The 23,268-nt window shown below is 39.0% G+C and overlaps 2 protein-coding genes across 2 annotated transcripts; both read left to right on the top strand.

Annotated features, from left to right (window-relative positions):
* The first annotated feature begins 8,467 nt into the window (after positions 1 to 8,467).
* Positions 8,468 to 14,162, top strand: LOC7470075 (uncharacterized). The gene is made up of 10 exons (XM_002325164.4): positions 8,468 to 8,785; positions 8,874 to 8,941; positions 9,023 to 9,084; positions 9,173 to 9,322; positions 9,494 to 9,670; positions 9,942 to 10,154; positions 10,609 to 12,296; positions 12,501 to 12,566; positions 12,657 to 12,726; positions 13,224 to 14,162. The coding sequence occupies exons 1-10, from the start codon at positions 8,592 to 8,594 to the stop codon at positions 13,908 to 13,910; spliced, it is 3,375 nt and encodes a 1,124-aa protein (XP_002325200.3). The 5' UTR covers positions 8,468 to 8,591; the 3' UTR covers positions 13,911 to 14,162.
* A 1,980-nt stretch (positions 14,163 to 16,142) lies between these two features.
* On the top strand, positions 16,143 to 23,268 carry LOC18107811 (uncharacterized). Its single transcript, XM_006372094.3, has 6 exons — positions 16,143 to 16,594; positions 16,991 to 17,077; positions 18,439 to 18,621; positions 18,717 to 18,803; positions 18,881 to 18,952; positions 21,050 to 23,268. The coding sequence occupies exons 1-6, from the start codon at positions 16,379 to 16,381 to the stop codon at positions 22,988 to 22,990; spliced, it is 2,586 nt and encodes an 861-aa protein (XP_006372156.2). The 5' UTR covers positions 16,143 to 16,378; the 3' UTR covers positions 22,991 to 23,268.

The following is a 23,268-nucleotide window of genomic DNA, read 5'->3' as shown; positions in this document are numbered from 1 at the left end:
CTCGACCACCGTATCGTCACTGCCTTGGAGTCCAAATCATGTTGATCGTGACATGAGAATCAATGTTCGTGTTATTTTATACGAGAAATTTTATATGGTTCCGAGAGATAATAATGTAGGAGTTTTGAATCTTAATTACAAAGAATTTGAACATATTTTTTAAATATTTCTTTTTGTAGATATCAATTAAATCTTACCCGATAAATTCTAAATTATCATTAACGTTATTGACAAATAAAAAACACTCCACCAACTGTATACAATTCACAACTTCATGTTATCATTTTTGCAGAAAAAAACCATAAATGATTAATTAATTAAAAAAAATTTCTATCAGTTATATATATAATAGAACATGCATCGAGAAAAAAAATTAATACTTACAAACATTACATTAAATTGTTCTCATTTAAAAAATTCACTGCATAAAAAAAAGGCACCCTCCATCATGGGTTTTCCTTGTATTCATTATGCTATTCAAAATATTATATAATATGGTTCCGAAATCAATACATAATAATCACGGGCTGTAAACTAATTTTCAATAATCAAAGGACTTGCGCGAAAATTAATAGACACGTGTACGGTTAAAAAGGTCACAGACAAAAATATCTTTCAGACACGAGCTCCATAATGCAAGGCATCAGTTCCGAGAGTGGTTCCCACACAAGACATCGTACAGGAGACAAGATCTTGTCACTTTCGTCGACGGAATAATTTTAGCCTCACGTGCTTGTAGCCGTAGGATGCGCTTGGCACATACTTACAAGTAATCTAATAGCGTATAAATTGACACCTGGTGTCTTTTACGTGACTTCCAGTAAAAGAAAGTGGTTGATTGTCGGGTTTGGGGTTTTGAGTCCGGAACAATTACTGGGTGCTTCGCGAAACTTGAACGTGCAATGGTGTGGATTTATGATGAAGGGTGTGGATCAGTCTGGAAGTGTAAAGATGGTGATTTTGCAAATTCCGAGGGTTTTTTCTTGGGAGGGGTGGCCTGGAAAGTTCCGGTATTTTTTTTGCTGTGTGATGATTGGTGGATGCGGGGAATTGTCAATGCACAAACATTTATTATCCATGAACTTGTACACTTTTGGCAGAACCTCGGAAAATATCTTGCCATCGCTCGCTGTTCTTGCAAGCGTGCAGGGAAGCATGCCAATTAAACTTAACTCATTTATTTGAATTGACTTTAAAATCTTGAAAAAATTGAGATTGAAACTTGATTCACATCAAATCTCTAAGTTAAACTAAATGGAATATTAATTTGTTTTATTTGACTAGGTTTTTAGTTATTCGATCATGTTATCTGAACTAAATATGATAGAATTAACATTAAAAAATAAAATGTTATTTTAATTAAAAAAATCTATTGAATAATTTAATAAATTTGATAAATCTGGTATTCTAAGCTTTTTTTATGTTAATACTCGGATTGAGTTTGATATAAATTTACAGGTAATTAAAGTTTTATCATCACAATTGTTATTTAATTTGTGGTTTCTCTTGTTCAAGTCAGAGCAAGAATTATAGACGCACATAGACAGGGTTCGACCTTGCAAACCTCAATTTACAAACAACACAGTAGAAAGTAGAAATGTGAAGTGTGAGCCTAAATCAAGTAGCCTAATAGTATCTAATACTAGCCATTTAAAATTATTTTTATATTTTAAAAATACTTCTGAAAAAAACTGAATTTTTTTTTAATTTTTTCTTCAAATTAACTATTTTTTGGTATTTTTATAGTTTTAATATATTAATATTAAAAATAAATTTTAATTATTAATAAATTATTATTTTAATATATTTTAAAATAAAAAATATTTTAAAAAATAACTATTATTATAATATCAACAAGCTTTGTTATCAGTCCAGGTAAAATTCCTCACCCATTAACAAGAAACACAATGCGCCTTTAAAAAGTGTCCTGGGCTTAAAAATATGATCTTCGGCCTGCACCTCAAGCCATTTAACTTTAAAGAGATTTACGGTCACATTTCGTATGTGATTGTTGTTATTTTTAAAATATTTTTTATTTATAAAAATATTAAAATAATATTTTTTTAAAATTATTTTTTATATTAGCATATCAAAAAATATTAATTTGAAGTAAAAAAAAATTAATTTTTTTTAAAATGTAAAAATAAACAGTACGACGCTAATGATAAGACCTAAAGCAGCTGGAGCAATGAAGATGAATGATTAGTCGAGAGAGAGAGAGAGAGAGAGAGAGAGAGAGAGAGAGAGAGAGAGAGAGAGAGAGAGAGAGAGAGAGAGAGAGAGAGGAACCCCTTTCCAACTGAGCCCTTCTGTTAGAGGTCTAGGCGCAGGGCGCGCCAACGAAGGCACATTGCCTAGAATTCGGCAGCGATGGACTGCGGCAGAAACGAATTCGGCAGGCAGCGTGCAAGGGTCTGTGCAAGTCTTTGAGCTGGCGACTTGGCATGGACGTGGGGCTTAGACAATGGACTTTCTAAGTCAGCAGCTGACACAGCAAGGCAGACAATTGGGGCTGCTATGAGGGCAGGCAGAATCATGGGTGGAGGGGCCAGATAATGGAGGACAAAGTGCTTCACCAACCCACTAAGGATAATGGGGAAGGTAGTGCTCCACTAGTCCATGTAAAGGGTGATCATGGGGGAGATAATGCTCCACTATGCCCCGAAATTAGGGGATTATAGGTGAGGATGGAATCTCACATTTGGCTATAAATAGGCTGCCAAGCCTCTGCCGTGTAGCATGCAATTTGTGCATAGCACACACCATTTTTGTGTATTCCTTTGTTGACGAGATAAATAAAGGTTGAGAGGGATTCTTGTAAAACTCTAGTGTGCTTGTGTTGCTTGTGTTTACTTATTGTCTACGACGAGGCGAGTGTGAGAACCTCCTTGAGTGAGCGAAACACATAGTCGTAGGAAAACACGAGTGAAAGGGTGAGGCAAGGCTGAGTCTAGTTGGGGCTAGACTGCCGCATTGGGTTAAGTTTAGTTGCGAAAAATTAACCCCGTGACAATTGGTATCAGAGCACGGTTGATTCAACAACGTGCAACCCGAAGCCATGGAAGCCATTCGGGAACGGCTTACACGTCTGGAGACTTTGATAGGGCCAGACGAGGAAGAGGAAGATCGCTCTATAATGGATCGCTTAAAGGAAGCGATGGAAAGCGCTGAACGGGCTGAGAGCTTGTACATCTCGCTTGCAGCAGAATCGAGTGAGCGATTGGCTGCTGCCGAAGAGATGATTGCTGTTCTAAAGAGGGCAGTCACAAACACTCCTCTTGGGGTAAGTTCTTCTAAGCCTAAGTTGCCCGAACCAAAATGTTTTGGTGGAGCAAGAAGTTCCAAAGAGCTGGAAAATTTCTTATGGGACATGGAGCAATACTTCAGTGTTGCGAGGATAGGCGCAGCAGAACAAGTTGATCTCACCGTGATGTATCTCACGGGTGACGCAAAGCTTTGGTGGAGGACGAGAACCAAAGACGATCTAAGTGCGGGACGTCCAAAGATTGAGACATGGGAGCGTCTCAAGAAGGAGCAGTTCCTCCCGAACAACACATCGTGGATTGCACGAGACGAATTGAAAAGACTCAAACAAGACAGGTCAGTTCGTGATTATGTGAAGTCTTTCAGTTCTTTAATTCTCGACATCGAGAATATGTCCGAGGAGGACAGGTTGTTCAATTTTATGTCCGGATTACAACCTTGGGCGCAAGCGGAACTACGACGACAGAATGTGAAGGATCTGTCTTCTGCTATTGCTGCCGCGGACAACTTGGTGGACTATAAAGCTCCTACGAGAGAGAGCTATAAATCAGCCTCCTTCAAGGGGAAGAGCAAGGAGGAAAGGCCAAAGAAGAAGTTTGGTGGGGGTGCTGGAAAGGCTACTGCCGCGGAGAAGGGCAAGTCAAAATTTACGAGCACACCAGGTAATGGTACTAAACCGAACCTTACATGCTTCATTTGTGATGGTCCTCACTTTGCGAGGGAATGCCCAAAGAGGGAGAAGTTGAATGATATTCGGGCTGGGAATAGCGATGAGGAAGAGGGGGTAGTTACGCGTGTCAATCCTATGCGTGTGTTGAACTGCCTGGTAGCTGAATCAGGGGATGCGGCTGCCGAAACCTGCCATGTTGAGAAAGACTTGGCGAGAATTGATACATTGAGAAAAGGGAAGCCAGGGGCTTCGGACAACCTGATGTATGTGAAGATCGGGATAAATGGCAAAGACATAAATGCTATGCTGGATTCAGGCGCAACCCACACGTTTGTGGCAGATCGGCTGGTGAAGGAACTTGGCTTGCGGCTGAGTGATAGCCAGACATCCATGAAGGCAGTGAACTCGAAGGCGCAAAGGATTGCTAGGATGTCTTACGATGTGCCGATAGTGCTGGATCGGTGGAGAGGTAAGCAAGATGTGTTGGTTGTAACTCTTGATGATTACGACATTATTCTTGGCCTTGATTTCTTACGGAAAGCCAAGATTGTATTAATGTCATATCTCAATGGAATCATGGTTGCGAGTGAGGGATGCCCATGCTTCATCCCATGTATAAACGTCGCAATTGCGAACGTTGTGAAAGGAAAGAAGAGCTTGATATCGGCAATTGCTATTGAGAAGGCATTGCGGAAAGAAGGGGAAGTTTTTCTAGCAACAATAGTGGAGGAAAAAGCCGACTATTGTGAGGAGGTGCCGAAAGAGATTGCTAGCGTGCTGCAGCAATTCGAAGATGTGATGCCGCCTCAGCTACCGAAGAAACTCCCGCCCAGGAGGGCCATCGACCATCGAATTGAGCTGGTGCCGGGGGCAAAGCCACCATCTCAAGCTCCCTACCGAATGTCGCCAAAAGAATTGGCCGAATTGAGGAAGCAGTTGGAAGAGCTGATTGATTCAGGATTTGTCCGACCTTCCAAGGCTCCATATGGTGCTCCGGTTTTGTTCCAAAAGAAGGCGGATGGGAGCCTTCGCATGTGTGTGGACTACCGAGCACTAAACAAGGTAACAATCAAAAACAAGTATCATGTTCCTTTGATTCAGGATTTGATGGACAGATTGTGTGGCGCTTCGATCTTTACGAAGTTGGACTTGCGATCGGGGTATTGGCAAGTGAGAGTTGCTGACGGAGATGAGCATAAGACTACTTGTGTGACGAGGTATGGCTCGTACGAGTTTCTAGTTATGCCGTTTGGCCTAACAAATGCTCCAGCAACGTTTTGTAATTTAATGAATGATGTGTTATATGATTTCTTAGACAATTTTGTTGTAGTCTACTTAGATGACATTGTAATCTATAGTAGAGGAATTGAAGAACATGTAACTCATCTTTCTAAAGTCTTAGGTAAATTGAGAGAACATGAACTGTATGTAAAGAAGGAAAAATGTGAGTTTGCAAAATCTGAAATTATGTTCTTAGGCCATTTAATTGGAGAAGGACAGGTGAAGATGGATCCACGGAAGATCCAAGCCATCATTGAATGGACAACACCAAAATCAGTCCCGGAATTGAGGTCATTTTTGGGGCTTGCAAACTACTATAGACGGTTCATTGAGGGATATAGCAAGAAGACAACTCCTCTCTCAGATCTTCTCAAGAAGGATCGGAGATGGGAATGGACAGTTGACTGCGAGCAAGCTTTTGAGAAGCTGAAGACAGCGGTAGCGTCAGCTCCAGTTTTGGGGCTGCCTGATTTTGAGAAGCCATTCGAAGTGAATACTGATGCTTCGGATAGGGCTATTGGTGGAGTGCTCATTCAAGAGGGACATCCGATTGCTTTCGAGAGTAGGAAGCTAAATGATGCGGAGCGGAATTACTCAACACACGAGAAGGAAATGACGGCAGTCGTGCACTGCCTTGGCATATGGAGAGTATATCTGCTGGGGCCAAAATTCATTGTCAAGACCGACAATGTTGCTAATACATTCTTCAAGACGCAAAAGAAATTGTCGCAACGACAAGATCGGTGGCAGGAATTTCTGGCCGAATATGATTTCGTATGGGAGCACAAACCGGGGAGCCACAATCAGGTTGCGGATGCACTCAGCAGACGCGAGGTAATAGCTAATGTTCTTGCTATTGTTCAGGTGGAGTCAGATATGCTGGATCGACTTCGCCAAGCTGCTACGGAGGATGCAGCGTACAAGAAAATGGTGGAACTTGTACGAGAAGGGACAATACGGAGGTATTGGTTAGAGCAGGACCTACTCTATGCAAAAGGGGGTCGAATCTTCGTGCCAAAGGGAGAGCTGCGAAAATACTTAATGACGGAGACGCATGATCCGCAGTGGGCTGGACATCCTGGCCGGGAAAGGATGCTTGCTCTCTTGTCGCAAACTTATTATTGGCCGAAGATGGAGGATGATGTGGAACTTTACGTAAGGACTTGTCTAGTGTGTCAACAAGACAAGACTTTGCGGCAACGAGAGGCAGGCTTGTTACAGCCGCTGCCGATTCCAGAAAAGCCTTGGGTGTCAGTTTCAATGGATTTTATTGTTGGTTTTCCAAAGGTGGATGGCATGAACACAATCATGGTGGTTGTGGACAGATTCACCAAGTATGCGGTGTTTGTCGCTGCCCCGACGGTGTGTACAGCCGAAGTGGCCGCTGAATTATTCTACCGCAACGTGGTGAAGTACTTTGGAGTGCCTTCAGACATTGTGAGTGATCGCGATGTGCGATTCACGGGCAGATTCTGGACAGCATTGTTCAACATGATGGGAACAAGGCTGAAGTTTTCAACTGCGAACCATCCGCAAACCGATGGGCAGACGGAAAGGATAAATGCTTTGCTAGAGGAATATTTGAGACACTACGTGACAGCAATGCAACGAAACTGGTTGGAGTTGCTAGATAGTGCGCAATTTTGCTACAATCTTCAAAAATCCTCGGCAACAGAAGCAAGTCCGTTTGAGCTAGTTTTGGGAGCCCAACCCCAAACTCCTGCGGAGATTGCAGTGCAGATATCGGGTGGGAAGAGTCCAGCAGCATACAGGTTTGCGATGGAGCGGCAGGAGCTATTTGAGCAAGCGCAAGATAGCTTGCGCAAGGCAAGGAAAAGAATGCTCAAATATGCCAATCAAAAGCGGAGATTGCTGGAATTCAGTGTGGGCGACAAGGTGTTGCTCAAGTTAACTCCGCAGATTTGGAAGAAAATTGTGGGGACGAAGCACCGAGGGCTGGTGCCAAGGTACGATGGACCTTTCGAAGTCATCGAAAAGGTAGGCGCTGTTGCCTATAGGCTGAAGCTGCCCGAACGGCTGAAACTTCATCCTACGTTTCACGTAAGTTACTTACGGCCTTTTCATGAAGACAACGAGGATCCAAAAAGAAGCAAGTCACAACGAGCTCCTCCTACGATTCATAAACAATTTGACGATGGGATTGTCAAGATTATGGATCATCGTAGACTCGGCCAACATCGAAAGAATCGGCGGACAGAATTCTTAGTAAAATGGAAGAAAAATGAGGAGGTTTCATGGGAGAAAGATACTGACTTGTGGCAATTTGAGGATCAAATACAAGACTACCTCACGTCTATTCCGACGAGGACGTCGGACTCTTCTAGTGGGGGTGGTTTGTTAGAGGTCTAGGCGCAGGGCGCGCCAACGAAGGCACATTGCCTAGAATTCGGCAGCGATGGACTGCGGCAGAAACGAATTCGGCAGGCAGCGTGCAAGGGTCTGTGCAAGTCTTTGAGCTGGCGACTTGGCATGGACGTGGGGCTTAGACAATGGACTTTCTAAGTCAGCAGCTGACACAGCAAGGCAGACAATTGGGGCTGCTATGAGGGCAGGCAGAATCATGGGTGGAGGGGCCAGATAATGGAGGACAAAGTGCTTCACCAACCCACTAAGGATAATGGGGAAGGTAGTGCTCCACTAGTCCATGTAAAGGGTGATCATGGGGGAGATAATGCTCCACTATGCCCCGAAATTAGGGGATTATAGGTGAGGATGGAATCTCACATTTGGCTATAAATAGGCTGCCAAGCCTCTGCTGTGTAGCATGCGATTTGTGCATAGCACACACCATTTTTGTGTATTCCTTTGTTGACGAGATAAATAAAGGTTGAGAGGGATTCTTGTAAAACTCTAGTGTGCTTGTGTTGCTTGTGTTTACTTATTGTCTACGACGAGGCGAGTGTGAGAACCTCCTTGAGTGAGCGAAACACATAGTCGTAGGAAAACACGAGTGAAAGGGTGAGGTAAGGCTGAGTCTAGTTGGGGCTAGACTGCCGCATTGGGTTAAGTTTAGTTGCGAAAAATTAACCCCGTGACACCTTCCCTCTATAGAAAAGTGTGGGATAGTCGAACAAGAAAGAGAGCACTAAAAGAGTGGATTTCCTTATCAGGAAAAGAAAATAGAAAAAAGAAAAATCATAAAGTATTTCCCGGCCCAAGGACAGAAATATCAAGCTAGCAAAACAGGCCCAATATTAAAATACCCGCCACGGTACCTGCGTATCCACTACGCTCCCAATTCTTGGCGCGAAAATTGCACCATCTTCACAGGAGCGGGTTGTTGTTGTTGTTTTTTTTAAAATATTTTTTTTTTACCCCATTTCTCCCTTCACTATCCTATCAATCCTTCTCAACAATGTCAAGTTTCTGTAATCAAATAGAAGAAATAAAATCCCTAATTTATTCTAACAAATCACTCGCTTACTCTACTCTTTCACACTTACAAGAACAATCAGTAAATGATCCTTCATTACTACAAACCCTAGCTGACAATTCTCGAGATTTAGTCTCTTTGATCACAGTTGACATCTCAATTGATGATGAAGAAGTGTAAGTGCTGAAAAGTTTAAAGCTTTACTTGAGATTTTACATGGGTCTTCGATTTAACGTGAGGGTTCGTTTTGTTTCCATTTATCAGTGCTGCACAGGCTTTAAAGTGTTCGGGATTCATGATTTACCATCCTTCTCTTGTTTCTACTATTCCAGGTTAGTGAATTTTGTAGTTTTGATTATTTAATCATGTCATTAAAGCGTTCTTTCTTAGTTTTTTTTTTTTTGGGATTGTAGTTGATGATGCTAATTTGGTTTTGGAGGCATTGGCTAAAGTAATTATGAGCACAAAGATAAAGGTAAATGTGGAAAAAATGAGCAATGATGGTCTTTTTGGGGTAAACTGTTGTTTATGTGTAATTTAACTTGCTTGCATTTTTATTGCAGTCGGTTTGTAATTTAGGAGTTTGGTGTATATCTATGCAACAATTTGAAGCATCAATTCTAGTTGGCTGTTTCAATTCAGTGTTGCAGGCGGTTGTTCATGCTCTTGATAATCCGATTGGTTCTTTGTCTACGACATTTGAGGCTATGCAGGTAGAGTTACTTCTTAGGATGATAGGATCCTTTACTTGTTATCTTGGGCTTCACAGCTGAAAGCTTTCTTTAAACTTGAGGGCTTATAAGTTTCTTGTTTTGAGTTGCAATGCGTTGTGAATATGACTAACGTTGTGTTTTGCGTTATCTCTTCTGGTCCTGATGGTATAGGCTGTGATGAAGTTAGCAGCTCAGTTAAGTGAGAGGATGAGAGAATCTTCACACATATGGGCTCCTCCAATATTTAGGAGACTTCTCAGCACTGATAAGAGAGAAAGGGATATTTCAGAAAGGTGTTTACTGAAGATTAGGCCGACAATAATTCCTCCTCCCCCTGCTCTTTCCAAGGTTTAATTTGTGAATAATTTAGTTTTTCTTCCTTGCTTTCCAGGGCCAAACTTTATTGACATTTAGTTTAGTAAATATTGTAGTGAACAATGCTTTCAAATATGATGATGAGACTCTTCGTTATCTATTTTAATCTTTATTGCTTGTTTTGATTGCATGCCAGTCTTAATTTTTTATGCAATGAGTGGGCAAGACTTGATGTAGACTTGAAAGCAAAAGACTTGTGGTACTTCTACAATACAAGTATAACGCTTCCATATTTCTTCAACAGGCACTTGCGGAAGATATGAAATTGAAATTACTTACTGTAATGAAGGATCTTCTGAATCAGGGCTTGAAAATTCAAACGTTGCAAGCATGGGGATGGTTTATCCGCTTACAAGGATCTCATGCCATGAAGTATAGGCATTTAACTAATGACATGCTGAAAGTTCCAGAGAAAACATTCTCGGATCACAATCCACAAGTCCAGATTGCTTCGCTGGTATTTTATGTAGAATTGCTTGTATTAGAATCAGGTTTTGCTGTTGTGGCTTCTAGTCACCTTTTATACTCATTTACCCAGTTGCATTTGGAAACGTTGCGAGCATAGGGATGGTTTTTCACTTGGCTTGCTCCTTTATTCCTTCATAATTTCACTATACCAGCTGTTAATTTTCTCAAGGGGACCTTGGACCTGCTAGCAATAGCAGAAGGATTAAAGCTCATTCAGAGATCTGTTTATGGTTGAAAAAACCAGAAAAAGAACAGCAGTTTGATAACTTTAAGTTTTCACCAGACAATAATAATTTTCGTGATTCCAGTGACTGAAAACATCCTAAATTGCTAATTACTTCGTGTTCACTGCACTGCATGCTGGTATTTGTTAATTTAGTTTTTAACAAAATGAAAAGAAGACATGCTTAGTGATAAAAGGTTCTTGTGCCTTGATTTTGCAGGTTGCCTGGGAAGGTCTTGTTGATGCTTTCATTCACCCTGCACTCTTAACTTCTGAGACTAATGAACCCATTAAGAATGGTATTCAACAAGTGCGAACTTCTGGTGGGAGTAGTTGTCAAATTCAAGCAAGTGGTTTTTCAAAAAGCATAAAGCTCATAATGACACCTCTAATTGGTATCATCTCGAGTAAATGTGATGTATCTGTTTACTCTTCATGCTTGAAGACATGGTGTTATCTGCTGCATAAGCTTGATATCTCTGTCAACCATCCATGGGTGATAGAACTGGTGTTGGATCCCATTTTTGGAGCTGTTTTTCGGTTTGGGCCTGATGTTAAGACTTTCTGGTTGTGGAACCTGTGCCTAGATCTGCTTGACGATTTTATTTTAGCAAAATGCAGGAACCTAGACCATGAAACCAGTAGCCAGGTAAGCCATCATTCAACATCCAGCAAATGGTCATGGAAACTGCAACCCATTAAATGGTTGCCCTGGACTATTGGTCAGCTGGATTTCCTTGTAAAGATGATGGATATTATCATCAGCCATGCATCAATTGCAACAATCACCCCTGAAAATAGAAGTTCAGCATGTGATGCTGCCTTAAGGATATTTAGATCTTTTTTAAAAGGGGTCCAAATGGATTTTAGAAGTTCCTCCACTAAATACAATGACATTATGTTGTGTTTGAACACATTATTAAGGTTCATAAAGAAGATATGTGAAGATGTAACTTCAGAAGGTGGCAGGAGTAGTGAATTGCATCATACTTCCCTCCAATTTCTAGAGGCTGTTGTTCAGGACTTAGAACCTTCTATATTGGGATCCCCTCTTTACAAGGTGTCTTTAAACTTCACATGCATTCACCTGCAAATGGTTGACAACATTAGAAATGTAAAATATCTGGGTATCAGCTCTGTTGCTTACATGGATATGGTTTCGCCATTGGTTTATCTAAGTGTACTCTATATCTGTGTGGTGATCCCATCAACTCCTGCCACTCGAGGGATGGAGCTACTTCTTCAGGGACTTCGCAGATTTTTCAAAACCATACTTTTATTGTATGATCCTGTGGAAAATCTGTCTGTTGCTGTTGGTTTATTGTATAAACACATGGAGTTTAGGCACCTAGATATTTGGACAGCGATAGCAAAAGGTTTGGAAGATTTCTTCAATGGTCTAACTGTAAAGGATCTTTCACTTTTGAAAATGGACTCCAACAGGGATTTTCCTCGTGCTGTATGCCACCTCTTATCCTACCCTTTTGTGGTTTGTTCTTGCTCTTGGCCAACCCAAAAGAAAGATAGTGGTTCCTTGAAAGAATCTCTTGTTTCACCAGAAAGAAAGCTTAAACTTCAACAAGTAGCTGAAGTGTGGAAATCACTGTATGGAGCTCTTTGTGCCTCGAAGTTTAATAAGTTCTCTGAAACAAGCAGTTTAACTGAAGAGCTTTGTTCAATGTTAAATGGTTGTGTTGATCAAAACATCAGCATGCTTGACCATGGTACTGAGCAATATTTTCATCGTGATGATATTGGCCTCACTTATTTATCTGGCACTGCTGTGACATGTGTCATGGAACAACAGATCCTAACTTTGGCAGCAAGTTCAGTTGGGAACAATGTGGAACATGCTCGTGACCCTAAGACATTTAGTGGCATAAAAAATAGCTTGGAATTTTCTTCCAGGTAAGTGAAAATACCATTTGCTAAATGTCTAATGAAATTCCTCATGTACATAGTAAGGTGCAAGAGTTCATCTCTTTGAAAGTGAAGCACATGGAATTTTCTTAACCAAAATATTAATGTGGTCTGCATGAGACATGATTTTATTTCTTTAATGTTCTTGTTTCACCAACCACAGTCCCTTATTTTTCATTTGGCATTGTACAGATTCTTGAAGCTGTCATGGTCAATGATGGAAGCAGATCCTTCCACTATTCTCTTTGTAACTTCAAGGTCTGTTTATACTTCTATATTTTTCTCCTTGTGCTCACGGTTCCCTGTTATTTATAATGACAGCATATCTCATCTCTTTGAGAACTTCAGGGTCTTTTCTGTGCTAGTATGTTTTGTCAGATGCCTTCACACCAAGCCATCTATTCTTTCATTTATTGAGGTATGTATCTCTCTTTTTTAATTTACTGTGCATACCTTGTTTCTGAAATTTATGTGTCTGGAGATGGGGAAAATCTAACATCTTTTTCACAAACGCTTTAAACCAAGTATACAATGGCTTTTAGTTTATCACCAGAGTACATAGCTGCTTTAACTGTAGCAGTTTGCATATATGTAATTAAAAATAAGCAGCATCCGTTCTTTTCTTTTTGTTTCTTCAAGAACAAGCTCATTAGGAAATATAAAAAACTCTTCTTGTTTCAAAGAGAGAATAAACAAAGATAGACATAAGTCTTTTTGTAGTAAGAGAAAGAGTTGCTCTTGAAGTCCCCTTCCATCCTTAAACACTAGAAAGTGGAGGATCATTTTGACGACTTTGATTTGAAACATTTTCCATGGGTTGGTGATAAAGAATTTGATTTTTTTTTCCTGACCTTCCATTGTTAGAATACTGTGGTTCTGTCTAGTACTTAGTGATCTGCTTATACTTTATTGCAGACAATAAGTTGTCCACTACTTCAGTGGCTGTCACATAGAGAAACACAGGAGGCAAGCACCAATGAACAACTTCACCACTTGTGGTCCGAAATCCTTAATTGCTTAAGGAGGTGCCAACCACCAATAGTCTTTGATTCCTCTCTCCTAAAACTTCAGGCACCACTTCTTGAAAAAACTCTTGATCACCCAAAATCCACCATTTCAGAGCTTACCGTCACCTTTTGGAATTCAACATATGGTAAGCAGATCAAGTTAGATTACCCCGAGAGTTTACTTGACATCTTAGACAAGCTTTCAAGAAATAAAAGAATAAACCTCCAAACAAAAAGTCTGCCATTCCTGGTAAAATGCCATTCAATATCAGAAGTAACTGCTCAGAGATCCAGGGTCACTGCAACAAACAGCAGGAACTCTAAAAGAGTAGAGTTAGTGGAGGATACCGCGAATCAATTTGAGCCAGAAAATAGGTTGGGTTCAAGTTCAAAAAGAAAAAGGGTGGGACTTACCGACCACCAGAAGGAAGTGAGACGTGCACAGCAAGGAAGGGGAATGGATTGCAGTGGTCACGGTCCAGGGATCCGGACATACACTAGTGTTGATTTTTCACAAGGTAATGAAGATTCACAAGAGAGTCAGGAAATCCGGGATCCTGAATCTATCTTGGAGCTGCTAAGAAGAACTGCTTAATTTGGATTTATATTGTTCTTGGTGTCTGGGACTTGAGAGCACCCATCAGATTGGAAGATGCATCCTGGAAGTTATTTAATAGTGGATTAATATCGGCAGTGGCAGTGGCAGTGGCAGTGGCAGTGGCCTATGATAATGTTGTACTATTGAATATTAGTGTCAGTGTATCTTGATTGTCTGTATAAATTATACAACAGAACTACAAGAAGTCTACCACCATAGCGACATAAAATGCCCAGTACTTTCTCTGTAGATGTTTCAGCAGCTTCCTTTCCAGTCAGATAGCCTTGCCATTGCCATTTACGACAACAATCAAAATTGTTCAGACCTAGCCCAACTATAGCTTTGTGGTTCAGATACTATTACCAAATCATTGCTCTTCGTCCCTATTGTGATCCAAGTCCAGGAGATAATTTGTGACATCAAAAGATAAAAAGCATGCCTATAACCAGCCAGGTCGGCTGCTTACACCAACATGCAACTCGGGAGATTAAAGTATTATTTACTTTTGAACGTAAAAGAATTTTTGAAAAAATTTAATTTTTATTTTTATTTTTTTTCTTTATTTCAAATTAATATTTTTTGGATGTATTGATATCAAAAATAATTTTTAAAAAATAAAAAAATATTACTTTAATATATTTACAAGTAAAAGACATTTTAAAAAATAACGGTAACTATATTTTCAAATACCTTTTAAATTAATTTTAATTTTTTTAAAAAGAATTAAAATAATATTATTTTAGATAAAATAATAGACCTAATTTTTTAACCCAGGTCTTAAATATGATTAGGCTTTCTAACACTATACTAATACATACTATAAAAAAAATCATGAATGATGTAATTTAATTGGTCAGATTTTAAGTTTGTTTTTTAGAGATCTCCAACTTGAGTTTTATAAACATCAAAATCATTATAGGTTTAGTTGTTATTTTCAAGATTGGTAGAAATTCATGTTAATAATAAAGATGAGCACAAATGACAAACTTCTCTCAACATTTACTTAAAAAAAGCCTTTTGCTTCTTCTGACAATAGTTTCATAATAACAGGTGGTACACACTAGAATAAAGTTGGAGGAGCATGCCCTGCCAAGATCATCACCCATTATTCTCCCTTCCCCGTGCATCCATCAAAAGTCCTTCGAAGTTGGAACCATCCCTCTAAAAAGTAGTCCAATCCAACCCAAAAATAGCCCATACCATAAACCAAACCTGCCCATCATCTCGTTCCTTACTAGGCACTTCGAAAGCTCAAACAATAATTTATGAAAAAGGGTAAACTTTATTCCACTCCCTATAGATTCTAAAATGTTCAAGTTAATCCCTATGGCTTTAAACTTCTTAATATCTATCTCATAGTTTTCAAAAAGTCTCAATTTGACCTCCGTTGTTAAATGAGCAAGCAACTAGAAAAACCATTTTTTGAATTTTCTTGTTCATCATTTTTCCCCTCACTCTTGATAATTTTTTGAATGATAATATTATATATAAAATTTCATAGAAAGAACCTCTGGGAAAATAGAAAAAAAAAAGAAACAAGGATAGGCAGAAAAAATTTGTTGTTTTTTTTTTTTAATCCAAGCAAAAACACATACATAAAGATACATCAACATGCTTGAGGAAACCATGAACATTTTATCGTATACAAATCAATACTTGGATGCATAAATGTCAATTTTAAATCAAGGATTGGTTAAAAAAATGCTTTAGACATTAGGTTGATTGAGACTAATTATTTTTATTAAAATAATATTATTATTTTTTATCCCGATCTAAGTTCAATTTGATTAATTAGGTTATTAAAAACTTGATCGAGTTAACTAGTATTGTCAGATTAATTTCTCGTCCAATTAACTAAAAACTTGATCTTAATCAAGTTTGGAATCATGAACTAATCCGTTGGGCAAGATTTAACAAATATGTTTATGTGTCTTTATCTATTCACAAGCAATTACAATATTGAATTATTATCAAGAACTCAAACTTTATAGGAGCTAAAATAAAACATCGTTATATTAGTAGGGATTAAAATGTAATTATCCTAAAAAAAATTCAATCAACACAGAAAAAATCAAAATAAAAAAACAAATCAATCATTCTCACACTTACTCCTCCATACCTAATTAAAATTCCTTTACTCAAAAAAGTAACTCAAAAACCCAGCTTTTACCCTATCACATTTATCATCTCCTCTCTCCCTCTTTGCAAACTGTCCTTGTTCGCAAAATCCCCAAACCCCCGGGGCTCTTTCCGTACTTTCACAACTCCAAAAAAACTAAAAAAAATTCGAGCTTTGTTTCATTTTTTTTTTTGAATCTCAATTTCCATAAAGTTAGGGTTTTTACATTTCCATACAGTTCAGTCATAATTATACATAGATAGATTAGATTCGATAGCGAGAGTTCTCAAAAAACCGGAAAAAAGAAGAAACAAATCGTGACCATTTGATTTTTTTGGATCTGATCATGGACGCACGAGATTCCACATCGAACCGAGACGTCTCATCGAGCCCCGGTGGCAGCGGCACCACCACCGGCGGTGGAGGAGGAGAAGACGACCCTATCCTTTCCGTCACCGCCGCTCTCGCCAAAGACGCTTGGTTTCACTTCAACTCTCGCCGGTTCAATGAGTGCCTCGAGGTTCTGTACCAGCTAAAGCAGAAAAAAGAAGACGATCCGAAGGTGATGATTGCGCAAATAACATTAACTCAATTAATTTCTTTTTTTGAATTTATTCATTTTCTTGGATTTTACTTGATTATAAATTAGGTTAATTTCGGGTAAAATGCAGTGATGAACTGCTATTTTATTTATTTAAATCACTTAATTTGGTTGTATTTTTTTTAAAAAATTTTAACAGTTTTTTTTAGATTAAGTTAGTTAATTAACATGAAAAGCATAATTTTGCACTTGATTTTGTTAGTTCAAATTTAAGGACTATATCGGGCTGGGCATGTGAATGTTGAAGTTATGCAATGTGTTAGGGTATTCGGAATATGTAATTGATGTGGAAGTTTTCTTTACTTTTTCTCTTTTGTGTTTTTTAAAGTTTTTAATGTGCGGGTATTGTTTCATTAGGTACTACATAATATTGCAATTGCGGAGTATTGTCGAGATGGTTATCCAGATCCAAAGAAGTTGCTTGAAATACTTAATAACATTGAGGTATGCTGTTTTTGCTATGTTTTTTGGAGTGTTATTAGTAATTTTTTTAACCTTGAATTTTAAATGTTAGATTTTGAGAGCAAGAGATTGGGAATGAAATTATTGAACTGTCTAGATGTTGCTGCGGTTTGTACGTTTAGTTCATTGTCAAAGGAAGCTATGCACAATCATAGGAATTAGTTCCTACTTTCACAGTTTTGTCACCTCATTTTTATACATCTAGCCATCTTCATCCAAGTTTTGTCACCACATTTTTATACATCCAACCATCTTCATTCACTTGGTATTTATCTTCAGTAAATAACGCCAAGCTGGTTGCTATTCTCTTCTCAATCCTTCTGTCTGGTGCATGGTTGTCGTCCTCGTTTGTAATTTTTCCATCTTATTTGTTCCATAATGCTCACACCCAAAAGACTGGTCTGCATTGTGTGGTTTGCCCCTTGGTATAACATCACAATCATTGCATGAGGCCCCACATTCTCTTTCTCATGAGAGGCTTATTACTTTTGTTTCATTCACTTTGAAAGATAATCATATAGATTATTTTTTGTAAGATGGTATTGTTAAAGAGTACCAAGTCCCAAGTGAAAGAAATTCTATATTCAAAATTACATCCTGTCCTTGCTTACACATTCTCTTTTCAAAATCACTTGCTATTGCTTTCCACATGTTTACTAAAAGTTCTCCAATAAACATTTTTTTCTTCACAAGGCTTCCCCTGATTGGCCGGTGTATTCTTGTCTGATGTTGTAGTCCAGAACAACATTTCCAGTGACCGTCCTATGGGATTGCACAACATAATTAAATCTTACACACGATTGCATTTTGATGAATTCTCTACATGTAAGTCTTGTACACAGTTTCTTCAGAGACTTCATGCCAATCCTGGTGACTGCATCCATCAATAGGATTTGCAGGGGACATCTATCTTATTGATGTAATGGTTATTTCTGACATTGCTATGGTGAACACTTACTGAATTGGCATGCTATGACTATTTAAGAAGTCCCTGTGTGGTTATGTCCTTTGGCGGATCATAAATGATGAGCCAAGGTAGCGACAAAGTACATGATGGTCAAAATGTGGATGATAAAGATAATGCTGAATGGTGTAAATGGTTTTCTAGCAGGGGCCACACAAAAATTCGTTGTTATAGTTTGTACATCTCGTTTCTGAGGTCTTAGTTGTATCTTTATTTTTTGATTTACTATCATGTAACAACTGAGTGGAGTATGGACATTCTGTAAGAATTTTGTTCACTATGTGAAAGGTTTGCTGCATCATGTTTTAGTTCCATTTTTGGGGTTTGAATTCTTTCATAGTGTGACATTTTCTCGTCTCATTTGTTGGTGTTGGTTTAGAGGAAAAGTGAAGAGCTTGCTCACGCCTCAGGAAAGCAGGTAGAGACTGTTAGCAATCCTGGGAACAAAGTTGTGTCAGGGTCTAAAGGAAGTGGTGCAACAGTGCACCAAGCATCTGCCACGAACAGCTTGTCTGTTGCTGACATGGATGAATTTGACCCAGCTGTAGCAAGGCTAAACATTGTAGGTTCTCTTGATATATTTGTAGTTAGCTTTATGAATTGCTATTGATTTTTGTTTGCAATCTTGAGTGACATGATAAATCTGGCCTCTTATAGGCAATCATTTGGTACCATCTTCATGAATATTCAAAGGCATTATCGGTTCTAGAACCTTTGTATCACAATATCGAACCTATAGAGGAGGTATGATTTGCTAATCAACAGTCATTTCTCTCCATCGTTGTTTTCTTGTGTTCTGATACTCTACCTTTTATGTGCAGAGAACTGCTCTTCATGTCTGCCTTTTGTTGCTAGATGTTGCACTTGCCTGCCAGGATGCATCTAAATCTGCTGTAAGTGCTGAGTAAATTAGTGTTTGAATATGTTTATTAACATGTTGCAATACCCATCAAAGCTGCTTTATAGATGACATTGTGATCCTCATATCATGTTTGTTGCTTCTATTTCTAAAACAATCTTGTTGATTGTATGTTGAAAACAGAATGCTGCCACATGGTAGAGATTTTCAATTAAAGAACTGTATATTCCATAGTGACAATATGGACTAAATATTTTGAAAAAAAAAAAAATGATATATAAGCAGTTCTTAAAAATGGAAAACATAGGAGTGCCATGCCACCAGCCATGTGCTTAGAGAGTAGACCACAAATGTTCCTATAACAAAAGAACATAAAAGAAAACAAAAATCACAGAATTGTAGCTACTGAAATTTTACTGAAGAAATTCAAGTGAGAACAGAGAATTAACTGAGAAAAACCATCTTTTTCTCGACTTGTTGCTTAACCTCTGTTGGAGAAGTTTCTCCTCTTCAAAGTTGTGTATATGCCTTTCAAATGAAACTCCTTGTTAAACACAATCACTCTCCATGTACTTTTTCTGTGTTTTCTGAAGCCAAAGATTCCTTTTGATGTGAGCTTGAGCACATTATCAGCATGACCACATTTTGAAATGCTGTGTGTTTGGTTTCAAAAAATAAATTAGACACATGGACTGGTCCAGTGAACTAGGTTTTGACAATCTAAAATTGCAGGAGAATTAATTACTTTCCCTCTGGCTGCACTTTTTATTTATCCATTGGTGACAATTACATTCTCTGCATTGTGTACCTCCTTGAACTAAACTCGGGATCCTCAACAAGCAATTGGCACTCACTGCTGGTCATCAAAATTCTCAGTGCTAGCTATATCTTGATTCTTTAAATTTGGCAGTTTCTACAAATTTTCCAAATGATATCCTTTTCTTTAGTTTAAAAGAAACTTTGTCATGTTACCAACTCAATTTTTCACCCTCAATTTGATGCATTTTGTACCAAACTTCTGAGCAGGCAACTTATGGTATTAGGAAATAAGTTTTTGGGCTCTTTTATTGGAATTCCATCTGATATTTATGTTAAAAGAAACGCCAACAAGCAAAGTGACAACTACAAGAGGGACCTATTTAGCCAATGTTGAGGTCAGGGGTTTAGAAGACACGCAATTGTCTCGGACTTCGATGTGCATTCAGTTTCTTTTCAATCAAAATCTAACCCCACTTGTGTGTCTTCTTAACCCCTGACCTCAGACATCAGACCTCAGACCTCAGCATTGGCTAAATAGGTCTTGCTCATAATATGCTTCAAATAAAATATGTTTCAATGGTTGGCCTATCTATAAGGAAGGGCTAATTCCCCTTTCCTTAAGCCTGCTCATCCTGGCGTGGTAGGAGCTGAATAATTGAGTTAGCTTGTGCCCTCTTGAAAATCTGGCTTTGAGGCTGCTAGAGGAGGTTCAAAAGCCTATGATTTAGTAGAGAATGAGATCTTAATCAAACTGGTGAAAAGGATCATATAAAGATTGGATGAAGTAACCATAAATAAAGAAAAGAGCCACCTGATGAAGGATGTCAATGAAAGGAATGAAGGATGATGACATGTTATAATCAATTTGGTTTTCATCAGTCATAATCGTGAATTGCAACTTATTAGGTAAAGCGTTCTTTGATTTTCTTTCATTGGTGACCGATTGAATATCATGATTAAGTGAAGCCCCTGGGCATGGGCTCAGGTGGTAGAAAGATTTGGGTTTTATCAATCAGAAACAGGAAGAGAAGGCTTGGGTTGGATTTCTTTTCCCAATTATCTCTGCTACTTTCTGGTGGCTAGATTTTCACTCGAGATGATCTTAGATTTTATAGCACTTGTGATTGGAAACCCTAAACCTTGCATTCTGTTGAAATTTGATAATTAAGTCTGTGTATAGTAATTTCAATGAAGACTATTGAAGCCATGCATTACACGTAGTCCAGAATGTGGCTGTTCTGCCTTCACAACAAAGTGACCTTTGTTGTTTGTCTGTACCGCAATGTGTTGTTTGATTTACTGGAAGTGGAAAAAGAAAAAGCTCTTAAACTGGGCATTCTTTATTGACTTGTAACGTCTTCCCCATTTTCAGGATGTATTACTATATCTAGAAAAAGCGTTTGGCTTTGGTTCTGTGGGTCAAGGTGATAATGGGAGCGCAGCACAGCAACAATCGACAAATCTAGTTGCAAAATCTTTCTCTGTTCCTAGTAGTTCATCAGGGATGGATGCTAATTCAGATTTAGCTCCTAGTGAGAATGCTTTGGAAAATTCTTTATCGAGAACTCTATCAGACGAGACACTTGAGTATGAATCAATGTTCTCACTCGACATAAGTGGGCAAAACTTAGCAAGGCCTGTGGGTCTTTCATCTTCAAATGACCTTTCAAGGACCCCAATCGATAGGTCTTTTTCTCCTTCTGAAATGAAGCTTAAGTTGCACATTTACAAGGTTCAATTTCTACTACTCACCAGGAATTTGAAACAAGCAAAGCGTGAAGTCAAGCTTGCTATCAACATTGCACGTGTGAGGGACTCGCCCATGGCTCTCCTCTTGAAATCTCAGCTTGAATATGCTCGTGGTAACTACCGTAAGGCCATTAAGCTGTTAATGGCATCAAGTAATCGGGCAGAGATGGGGATTTCAAGCATGTTCAACAACCTTGGGTGCATCTACTATCAGCTTGGGAAATACCATTCAGCAACTGTGCTCTTTTCCAAGGCACTGGCCAGTAGTTCATCTCTTTGGAAGGACAAGCCACGAAAGTTGTTAACTTTTTCACAGGATAAATCTCTCCTCATTGTATATAACTGTGGAGTGCAGCACTTGGCTTGTGGGAAACCCTTACTGGCTGCTCGCTGTTTTGAAAAAGCAAGTTTAGTTTTCTACAACCAGCCTTTATTGTGGCTCCGGCTTGCTGAATGCTGCTTGATGGCTTTGGAGAAGGGACTTCTAAAAGCTGGTCGGGTTCCATCAGACAAGTCAGATGTTACTGTTCATGTTTTCGGCAAGGGAAAATGGAGGCATCTTGCAATTGAAAACGGTATTTCAAGAAACGGATATGTGGATTCTGTTGAAAAGGAAGATTTGTTTTTGGGTAGTGATGGCCAACCAAAGCTCTCCATGTCCCTTGCTCGGCAGTGTCTCCGCAATGCTCTGCATTTACTGGATTACTCGGAATTAAATCATTTGAAGCCTGGTTTGCCTTCTAATATATCCTTGGATGAAAATGAACTGAGCGAAGAAGGATCTATGAAGAGTTCAAACCACAAGAATTTAACCGGCCTTGATTCCAAAGCATCTACTGTAGGCTTAGGTCAAGTTAATGCTAACGGGGATGCAAAAGAACAGAAGGGAGGGACAAGTCAGGAGATCATGCAGAACTCTATCTCTTTCCATGAAGATATTCGCAGGAGAGAAAATCAGATGATCAAGCAAGCGCTTCTCGCTAACTTAGCATATGTAGAGTTGGAATTGGAAAATCCTGAGAAGGCCTTGTCAAATGCAAGGTCTCTCTTGGAACTTCCAGTATGTTCGAGAATTTATATTTTTCTGGGTCATGTGTATGCAGCTGAGGCTCTCTGCTTGCTGGACAAGCCCAAGGAAGCTGCTGAGCATTTGTCAATTTATTTGTCTGGAGGAAATAATGTGGGGTTGCCCTTTAGCCAGGATGACTATGTGCAATGGCGAGTGGAAAAAGCTTTTGATTATGAAGAGTTAAATGGAGGATCAATCACTGCAAAGAATTCCTCCCCTGATGAATCACAAGGTATCGTGTTCCTCAATCCCGAAGAGGCATGCGGAACCCTTTACGCAAATTTTGCAGCCATGTATGCAGCACAGGGTGATCTTGAGCGAGCCCACCATTTCGTGACACAAGCTTTATCCCTCGTACCTAATCGTCCAGAAGCTACTCTGACAGCAGTTTACGTTGATCTTATGCTCGGTAACTCACAGGCAGCGGTTGCCAAGTTAAAACAATGTAGTCGGGTCAGATTTCTCCCAAGTGATGTACAATTGAATAAGTGTTGATGGTTGTATCATTGGCTTTTCATTCTTGTATGGCCCCCATCTCAGTTCTAGTTAGCAGGTAGATCAGCAATCCTTCAATAGAATCTGTAACATATATATAGTCCGATTCAGAGAATAAGTTTTTCAGTTCATTTTTCCTTAATTTTTGATATTTAGGGTTCATTAATTGGTGCGGCTGAGTGTTTTGGATAGAGTCGGATGCCCACGTTTGAAATTAATGTTGTGCTTATCCAGACCAGAAAACAGAAGAAAAGGAATTGATTCATCGATTTCTTTCA

Source organism: Populus trichocarpa, chromosome 18 (assembly GCF_000002775.5).
Source record: "Populus trichocarpa isolate Nisqually-1 chromosome 18, P.trichocarpa_v4.1, whole genome shotgun sequence".
Lineage (NCBI taxonomy): Eukaryota > Viridiplantae > Streptophyta > Magnoliopsida > Malpighiales > Salicaceae > Populus > Populus trichocarpa.
The sequence above is the reverse complement of the archived record's forward strand: the minus strand, read 5'-3'. Positions and strand labels throughout refer to the sequence as shown.